The sequence below is a fragment of the Poecilia formosa genome, unplaced genomic scaffold (assembly GCF_000485575.1).
Source record: "Poecilia formosa unplaced genomic scaffold, Poecilia_formosa-5.1.2 Scaffold21, whole genome shotgun sequence".
Classification (NCBI taxonomy): domain Eukaryota; kingdom Metazoa; phylum Chordata; class Actinopteri; order Cyprinodontiformes; family Poeciliidae; genus Poecilia; species Poecilia formosa.
Genome location: NW_006799960.1, coordinates 2,444,267 through 2,453,743, shown reverse-complemented (window position 1 = coordinate 2,453,743; position 9,477 = coordinate 2,444,267). Strand labels below are relative to the sequence as shown.

General features: G+C 39.2%; 1 protein-coding gene across 2 annotated transcripts; it reads right to left on the bottom strand.

Annotated features, from left to right (window-relative positions):
* Window positions 1–39: 39 nt before the first annotated feature.
* cibar1 (CBY1 interacting BAR domain containing 1) lies at window positions 40–8,295 on the bottom strand. Of its 2 annotated transcripts, XM_007547692.2 has the most exons (9): window positions 8,137–8,290; window positions 6,927–7,161; window positions 6,773–6,841; window positions 5,873–5,974; window positions 5,680–5,685; window positions 5,409–5,513; window positions 5,039–5,152; window positions 2,020–2,139; window positions 40–221 (listed from the first exon to the last, which is right to left on the bottom strand). In XM_007547692.2, exons 1-9 carry the CDS (start codon window positions 8,175–8,177, stop codon window positions 84–86), a joined length of 930 nt encoding a protein of 309 aa, XP_007547754.1. In that variant the 5' UTR covers window positions 8,178–8,290; the 3' UTR covers window positions 40–83. The 2 variants fall into 2 exon arrangements, with proteins under 2 accessions (XP_007547754.1, XP_016524697.1); XM_016669211.1 differs by lacking the exon at window positions 2,020–2,139 and having other exon boundaries at window positions 8,137–8,295.
* Between the last annotated feature and the right edge of the window lie 1,182 nt (window positions 8,296–9,477).

Here is a 9,477-nt window from a genome sequence, read left to right as displayed (position 1 = left end):
AAAACATGACAATGAAAACGTTTTTTTTTTGTTTTTTCCCATAAATGCAGACACACACCCTAATGCTTATCTGGAAAAAACTGTTAGGGTTCGTCGTCTGAGTCCTCGTCTTCATCCTCATCACCATCCTCCTCCTCTTCCTCCTCCTCAGATTCATCCTCGTCCTCTTCTTCATCCTCCTCCCCCCCTCTTCTCGTCTGGCGGCTGGAAGCTCTTTGTTGCTGTGACAACAAATTAAGTCACTGCGCAACTAAAACACTTTGCAGATATTTATTTATCAGGCACACTTTGTGCTTTGGTTGAGTCCAGAATATTTTCGTTCCGTCACCTTGTCCAATCAGCAAAGTCCGCACAACCCAAATCAGATCACATTTCTCAAAATTGGCGTTTTACTTTCAGTCTTCTGCTGCTAGTATCATGCAAAACAGGTTCTGCAGCGCAAGTTTCTCACCGTCAGTCTGTATCTTTCTAAGCGGTAAGCGACTGCTTCCGGATAAATTCAAATCTAATCACAGGAAGGGGGGCATGACAAGTCTGAGGCATGCTGGTGTGACAGGAGTGTGTTGCAATGTGTCTCTGAAACCTTTAATCTGATCATCTCTGGACAGATAAAATATCTGAACATACCGGGTACATTCAGCCTCCAAACCATTCCCTCAGACACGCCGCCTCGCACCGGAGTTGATGCTTAAACTGTGATACAATTTTTACATTATAATCTTCACATATATTATTGGGATTTCATGGATTCGGACCAAATCCAAATTCTTCGTAACTGTGAGGCGGGAGAAGAATAAAACATGGGGCTTCTTTTTCTTTCTTGCAAATAAAAATGTGAAAATTCAGCTCCCTCTGAGCCCAGTGCTTTGCAGAGCCATTTACAGCAATTATACCTGCATGTATTTTCTCCCTGCAACTTTTGCAGAGGTTTCTACTTTCCTTTGAAAAACATCTCAAGCTCAGTCAGAGTGGGTGGAGATTTTCCTTAAACATCAACTTGGGAAAGTGCAACTTGGTCCGCTTATGATTTTCTTGCAGTAACCACCTTCTTCTTGCCACTCTTCCTTAAAGGACACATTTGTGGAATGCATGACCAACAGCTATCGCGTTAACAGTTTCTCCCGCCTGAGCCGTGAATGTCTGCAGCTCCCCCAGTTACACCGGACCTCCAAGTTGCTTCTCTCGTTATTCCTCTCCTTGCCCAGCCTGTCGGTTTAGGCGGAAAGTCATATCTTGGTATTTGCAAATGTGTCATGCTCTGTTTTAAGATGGTGGACTGAACAGTACGCTGTCACATGTTCAAAGCTTAGTGCAGTGTTTTATAACCTTACCCCGTTTTAAACTTCTCCACAACCTCCTTGCTTTCTTTGTGATACTTTTTGCTTACAGTTTCTGTAAAGTCTGTATGGTTCCTTTTGTTAGGGCTAAACTGACGGACAGATGTTTTCAACGCCATTGTTTGGAATGAATTTTATTTAGGGGTATCAAAGTAAAGGTGGTTTCCTATTTCCTATTTAAAAAATAGAAATCTGGCTACCCTTTTTTCTTCCACTTCATAATTGTGGACTACTTTTTGTTGCTCTCGTCACATAAAATGCCAATAAAAGTCATTGAATATGCTGGTTGTAATTGGTGGATAGTTTTGCAAGAAACTACAGTAAGTCTAGAATTAGCCACTCACAAAAATTAGCAGTGCTGGGTCGTTAATGTTGGAGAAAATGGATAATATATGTAGCATGCGGTGACATGTGCAAATTAAAAGGAATGATGGATGGGGAAATGCCGTGCTTCTTCTCTGACAACTCACTTATCCAGCACCAGCCCATGCTGGCATGAGGAAGCCACTGTTTTTGTTTTTTTTTAAACAACGGTGAGGTTTTCTTTTCCTTTTTTTTTTCTTTTTTTTTTTCACAACAATAAAACTTACGCAATCGCAAACATGAAAGATAAAATGATTACACGCAAGTCATGACAGCAGGGAACTTTCGGGGAAATTCTTGCTTAGACGCTTCATCTTACCTGTAAGGTACCCGATGTACTCAGGAAAGACCCGGTGTGATCAAGGGACGTCTTGGAATTGGCTCGCACTATGTCTAAGCGGGACTGGAAATCAGGGGGGTGCAGACAATTCCTGAACACCTGCGGAAACCAGAAGGGAGGCGGTGCTGCGTCAAAACGCTTAAGATAATTCTGAGAAATTAACAAAGCCTGCATACCTAAAGATCAACCGAACAATGTGACAAATAGGACAAATGAAAGCAGCTCAGCGGTTATCAGATTGACACTGAGCTGTGATTTTAACCACACCGATGTTTTTCAGGACTCTGGATCAGGACTGTCTTCATGCCTATCATTGTGCATGTTTCAGATGATTCAATCTCCCGTGTTTTTGCACAATGAGTCACCGTAAACCAGCCCCGTCTCAGCAAAGAGTTTTGTTTCGATATGAATGGAAGGCAGATGATTCAGTGCAAAAACACACAGATTAGGGGCGGAGGGGAACAACGCACGGGCATCCGCAGGAGGAACTTTGCGCACTGAGAATCATTGATCCTTTGTTTTTCCTTTCTCTCTTGAAATAGCCGAGAGAACCACTCAGCAGAAGGTAAACAAAGGAGGAAAGGCCGGGACGAGTGATCGCATCGTGCAGCGTTTACCGCAGATGACTTCAAAGTTAAGCCACGGGGCGTGGACTGCGACATGTCGGAATATTAAACAAAACCCTCAGGTTTATCAAACAAAGACCAGAGGGTGTACTTCGAACTGGATTAGGATTTGGTGAAAAGTACAATCTGATAATGAGATACAGAGGATGACTGCAAAAATAAAGTGAATTCAACAGGGAGACTTGTTAACCAAATGTTTCTGCTTAAATTCAGATGTGACAAATCTTCCACGTCCGCTGTCTGTTAAAATAGCATAGAGGTGAACGTGTGGTTGGATCGGGTGTGAAATGCTTGTTTGGGCTAATAGAAACCTCATCACCCAGGATTATTTTACAGGAGCTACTAAGTTGCTTTGATGCAGCCCTTTACCAGATATTGATTAACAATTAAAACTGTGGGCGGCTTGAAAGCCTCATTATTGCACAACTGCAGTCAGTAAAAGTGACCATGTGACTGAGTAATGAGCTGTGCAATCAATTATTTGCAGTTCCTCTTTATTTGAGATCTGACCACAATCATCTCACAGGAGATGAACACGAGGACGCATTTTAGTGCTGATTGTGGGCACAACTGTTTCCACAGCGATGCCGAGGATCTTTTTTGATTGGATCAGTAAGTGTCAGGTAGAAAAAGTTTCAATTATTGTCATTTATAGCGAGTTATGAAGGACTTGAACCATTTTTCTTTTGAGATTCTAAAAAAAAAAGTACAGTGTTGATGATATTTCAAAACTAGAACTGAATGCTCAAGTTTGAATTTATCAAGAATCTTCCAACATACAGACTCGAAGTTATTCAATAAATTAGAAAATACACCTGATTGTTTCAGATTAAACGTAGCTTTTGAAAATACATATTTTTTTAAAAATGTATTTAAAATATTAAGATGTTTTTATCTTAATAATTATATCTTAAGAAATATTGATCTTAAAAAAAGAAACATATTTTATGAAGCCCACATTCCTGTGTTAAGCTTTTTTATTAGTTTAACACAACATTGAAATTCAAAATGTTGTGTTATGATTAGCCGTAACAAAATCATCATAATTAACAAAAACAAAGGTTTGAAAACTTCAGTTTGTGTGTAATTAATCTATATAAAGTGTTTCATTTAGTGAATAGAGTTATTGAAATAAAGTTTGAAAAAAAATCTAATTTATTGAATATTATTGTATATACAGTACACATACTCAGCCTTATATGACTGAATGTTCTTTAATAAATTACAAAGAAACCACATTTTTAACCAGTGAATGTCTCTCAACAGAAAAGCTGACGAATTCAGACTAAACAGTCTCAATCGTCCACAGGGTTGAGGTCGGGTGTATTCCAGAATCTTGATGTTAAGCTGCTATATTTATTCCAACAGTAACTGGAATATTTTTTTTTCAATTGGATCGCCTTCTCTTGTCAAAAGTTTTTCTCAACTGACCAAAACTGCTAGATGAAGCAAAATTGTTTATAGAGTGACCCACAACAACTCAGCAACCGCGAGAACCTGAGCTGATCGTAAACTGAGACCACAGTGAGTTTCATTTAAACAAAAACTAAAAGGGTGCCAACAAAGAGGGAAGCTTGTGCTCCACACTAAAACCCTTTAAGCTCGACTTAAGCTAGCAGCTACCCACGCAGCCAGTCCATCTGTGTTCTAAGAAACGTTTTACGATCAGAGGAGATAAGGATTGAGAGTGTTGGCCTCAATGACGAGAAGGAACTTTAGAGAAGTCAAGGTGAGGTTATCAAACCTACAAACACTGTGCTAAATATTAAAGCATGCTGGTAGCAGCATCATGCCGCCGAGCTGCAGTTTTGCTGCTGGTGGTAGCGGTGCAGCGGTGGATGAAATAACAAAACGGGACCACATGCAGCTTCTTTCTATCCCCCAGTTAAATGGTTATAACATGGACAAAAATGTGTGTTTTGAACAGGCAATGATCCCAAACATATTAAGTGTTTTGGTTTTGGAATGAATAAAGCAGTCTAGCACAAAGCTTCTGGATTGGCCCTAAAATCAATGAACTGTGTTTAAGTGGTGTGACCCGGTTGCAAGAAATCAAATACTAGAATCTTCTAGCTTCTCACAATAAGAGAAGTTAAATACCCAGCCAAAAGTGATGGCAAAACTTGATGATGCCTACAGCTCCTCTCTACACCTTGCTAAGCAACATTCAAGCAAAGATTGGTGGATATAAATGTGTATTTATGAGACTGTATGGTTGATTTTGTTTCTCTTAGGAAAAATAACAAACTCTAGTTTTTAATATCAAGTGAAGTTGCTTATTGTGCAATCATGCCACCCATGAAGAAAGAATACCTCAAATGCAAGCCAATGAGTGCATGTTAACATTTGACGGGCACACCTCCATACCGTACCTCCAGGTCTGCTTCCTCATCCACGCTTTGGATACTTTGGAATGCCACAGTGTAGATCTCCAGAGCCTTGGCGTGGAAGGACATTTCCACGGTCACAAACTCACCAAAGACTTTCTGTAAGAGAGGAAGACGCAGATAAGATCAACAGAAAGAGAGCGAGAGTGAGCTGGAGCGGCGTGTTGACTGACAGGAAACGGGGCAGGGAAGCTTGTAGTAAAACAGGAATCGTTTTCAGGCAGCTAAAGATCAGCCTGTGTGCGGGGCAGACTCCGGAGACTAAACTGGTCACTACTGTCTGGTTTCAGTTTGCTGTTCTCCCCACTGATTCATACAAATAAAAATAACCCGAACAACAACTGAAGTGGAGAACCTTTATGTCCTGGATCTTCTGTCGCTCAAACTCATCTATGGTTTCCTCCAGCTGCTTGGTGGTTCGTGTGGCATCCATGGTTGCTCTTTGAAGCTCGGTTTCAGCCTGGGTGCAAGAAAATCCACATAATAAGTACTAAAAGACGATAAACACCTACGAAACTCTCAAGGAATAAGCATTTTAGCATGTTCTTCCACTGAAGTGGAACAAAGAATGAACTTTGTAAGAAACAGTGCAGAGCAATGAAGCGGGCAGATCTCATGGGGCAGACCTGAGACTGAAAGTTTAATTAAGGAAACACACAAAAAAATGAGAATTTTACTTTATCAGGTGAATGCTAAACAAGGAAAATGTGCTTCACAGATGAAGCACTTATAATTTGAGATCATAATCAGCTGCTATTGCAAGAATGTTTCTTTGCGTTTCTGATTGTTACGAACTAAAGAGAAACAAAACAAGGATACGATGATCTGTCTGTCTGAAGGGTTTCTAAGTCTGGTCTTCTCGAGCTGCGCCATCTGTTTGGCTTCTCTGTCTCGGGCGCTCTGTGTTGCCTTCAGATCCTCCTGCACAGACACGAGACATTTTTTCTCATGATTTCAATCAGATAAAACTTTAAACTGATGAGGTGAGCCACAGAAACTGTGCAACGTTTGCAACTCACATAAGGTTAATTAACCGAGTAAGATTGCCACTAGACATGGGCGGTTATCAAGGTGCAACAAGACTTAAAAGGTCATAAATTACCAAGGTTTAAGCGTCATTTTGATACGACGCCAGAGAATTTGCTGAAATTGCCATATATGAGCCATAAATATAGTTTATGGTACAAGAGTGAATACTTGTACCATACAAGTAAAACAAGTTTTTGCTTGTTTTACTTGTCTCTTCCAGTCACGGATCTCTGGTCTATCCTTGCTTATACGGGGTTAAGGCGAGTGGATGCTGGTGCTAAACTCCAGATGTTATTGGGTGAAAAGCGTGATAGATTCTTAATTATTTTACCTAAATATACACATCCATATATATTTGAAACATCAGATATCTAAAACAAGGTAGGCATCTTTGGAAAGTTTAAATTTCATACAATAACTAATAAAAACAAGCACTCTAAATGCTACAAACAAACAATAGGCCTTACTTTCCACTTTTAGTATTTAACAGGAAAGGTGCTGACTATTGAGTGTACGTCACCTTATCACTGAAACAATACTGCCCTCTTGCAGCCATGCAAGGCCATTGACTGGGGCCTTTTTAAAAAAATAAATAAATAAATTCACACATTTTAATTGTGCAGCTATGTTGTTTAGTTCAACTTTAATCAGTGTTCATCAACCCAAGCCGGGCTCTCGGTGACCCCTTACCCTTTTACGTTTCACCACAGCTCCATAGCTTTTTAACGGCTCTATGACTCTGGCCTCAAGTCTTTCCACCTATAACGTGATTTACATGTTAGATTCGGCCAAATACGTCATTTAAGTGTGACTTAAATATCATGAAATGTAACTGAAAATCAACCTCAGCTTGGCGGTAGTCTTGAATCTTGGCAAGGTGCTCTGCAAACTGCTTCATCCCCCTCTTCAGGTCTGGCGTCTCCATGTCGGCGTACAAGCCAATTTCCCGGACAAGAAGGTCTGCTTTGTCTCGCAGCCTGGCTGTCTTGCGGGCGTAGGCAGCAAACAGTTGGCACATATCTCCAAAGTGTTTCTCAACTTTAGTTATGTTCTCCTGGATCTTCCTCGTCTGGTTATCTCTTGAAGGTCAGAATGAATTAGGTCCAATTAATGAAACACAGCTCGCACAAACACATTTGTGACATTTTTTTTATTTTGCTAGAGAACATCAGTGAATAAAGAGAATCATAAAACCAAAAAAGCTCACAAGACAAGTGGTGGTGAAGTTTAGAGCAGAGTTAGGTTATAGAACAATAGACCAACTTTTGAGCATCATGTGGGAAAACTGTCCAGTGCATCATCTAAACATGTAAAGTACGGAGTACGGCACGACTTCAAGCCTACCAAAGCAAACCAATTAAACTGTCTAGGCAAGGATAAGGATAACATTAAACAAGGACCCAGACAAAAGGTTCATGCCCCCCACAAATCTGGCCTTTGCATTCATGTGTTAGTTGAATAGGTCTGGTCTTTGACTGGGCCATTCTGAGGATCTGCAAGATGGTTTTTCGATGTGCAGAGATAGTGGAGAAACAACCTAAAACAATGCAGTGACAGGTGTCTCTATAAAGTTCATTTTCAGATTTACTTAATATAAAACAGAATTTTCCTTCAACTTCATGAAAAATATGGGCTACACTGAGGTTTACGTTTGTAATTTCGCGAAAAATGTGACAAACGTTAAAGGCCCACAGATATCATAGAATGAATGCCGTAGCCATAGGATAGATTTTAAGATCAGAAAATGTATACCAACTGTAAATAAGCTCCCTGCATCATAGACACATTGAGGATATAACCTTATGTATTTCCAGATTCTTAGAGAAAAAAAAAAAAACAAAAAACAATCAACTCACGTAGACGCGTAGACAGTAGATAAAGATATTTAACAATATAATTCAGCGAGAAGTCAGCAGAAAAATACTGGCGAAAAAAAACAAAATAATTAAAGCTATCCTAACTACTGAGCTATGTCACTGCTGGTTTTGAGCTTGATTTTGTTCGATTAACTTTCATTCTAATTTATTCAAAATGTCCTGATAAATGAGTTTTACCTGGCTCTCGCATCCGGCGTGCGACTCATCTCTACAGACATGGAAATAAAACGTTTTACAGGAATGTCCACTCGCTCCTTGTTAGCTAACTAGCATCTAGCTAGGTTGAACGCCAATCGGCGGTTTCCATGGAGTCACTAGTTCATTTCCGCTTCAAGGTTGCATTCTGGGAAATGAGGTCTTTGACTCCTTTTGAGATTTCATTACGTTCATCGAGTCTTTGGAAGAAATGACTTGTTTTTTCTTTTTTAGATGAAAAATCAGTCATCACTTTGTTTGTTTTAAAATAATACGACTCATCAGGATTTGTTTATTTCGTTCTGCACATGCTGAACATTCAGATTAATTTAAAGGCTAATTTTGACATTTCTTTCAATACCTCTGTGAAAATATCTGCTTTTAGTGTTATAAAAATGGGACAGACAGAGATAAATCACTTAAGAACGTTTCCTTCCTTTAATGTGACATATATCCTGTACAACTCAATTAAAAAGTAAACTGAAATATTTGAATGGAAAAACTACAAATAAGGTTAAACCTTAAGCACTAATTTTATTATGGTGCAAGCTTCATCTTCTCAACAAAGACTTGAATTTGGAACTGATTTTAGTTTCAACAATAAAAATAAAAATAAAATAAAAAGACAAGTGTGCATGGTGGTGCTGTGTCCTGTGTTGTTTTTGCATTAAACATACATTTTACCTTCAAATGTTTAATTTTGTTGTTGTTTTGTTTTTTGATGAAGACAACCATATCTGCGGCTTCAAGAAGATTTTAGGTAACCATTTTATTTTACTTTGGTATTTCTGCTCAGACAGAGCAATCTTTAAATTCAGCTTCCAGCTTGATCTGGTTAAACGTAATTTTTAATTTAAAATTTGTAGCTATTTCATCACCGTTTCTTTTTCATAAAACTACAAATAAGTAACAAAATATGTGTGATTTCAGAATATTCATATCCCATCAGAAGAGCATGTTTAAATCACCCCACACAAAATTGTGATGCATCGAATTACAGAAGCCCAGAAATGGTCTGTCTTAGGCTATCTTGATACTAAAACTAGATATTGTAATCGCTGAAATAAATGGGAGCATCATTGTAATTCCCTCCTCCATGTTTGGGAATGCATGAATGTCACCAGCTGCTACATCTGCGCCTCTGTGGAAAACGTCCAAAAACCTTAATTATCGTGCTTAATCATCCGTGGGATTGAAGCAGGGGAGTTTCCACTGTAACAGATTGGAGATGTAAAACAAGGCGATTGCATTGAGGTGTGTGCACGAAATCCCAAGGGAGCTCAGCCTATACTTTCAGATGTGGCTGACAGTAGTATAGATAAC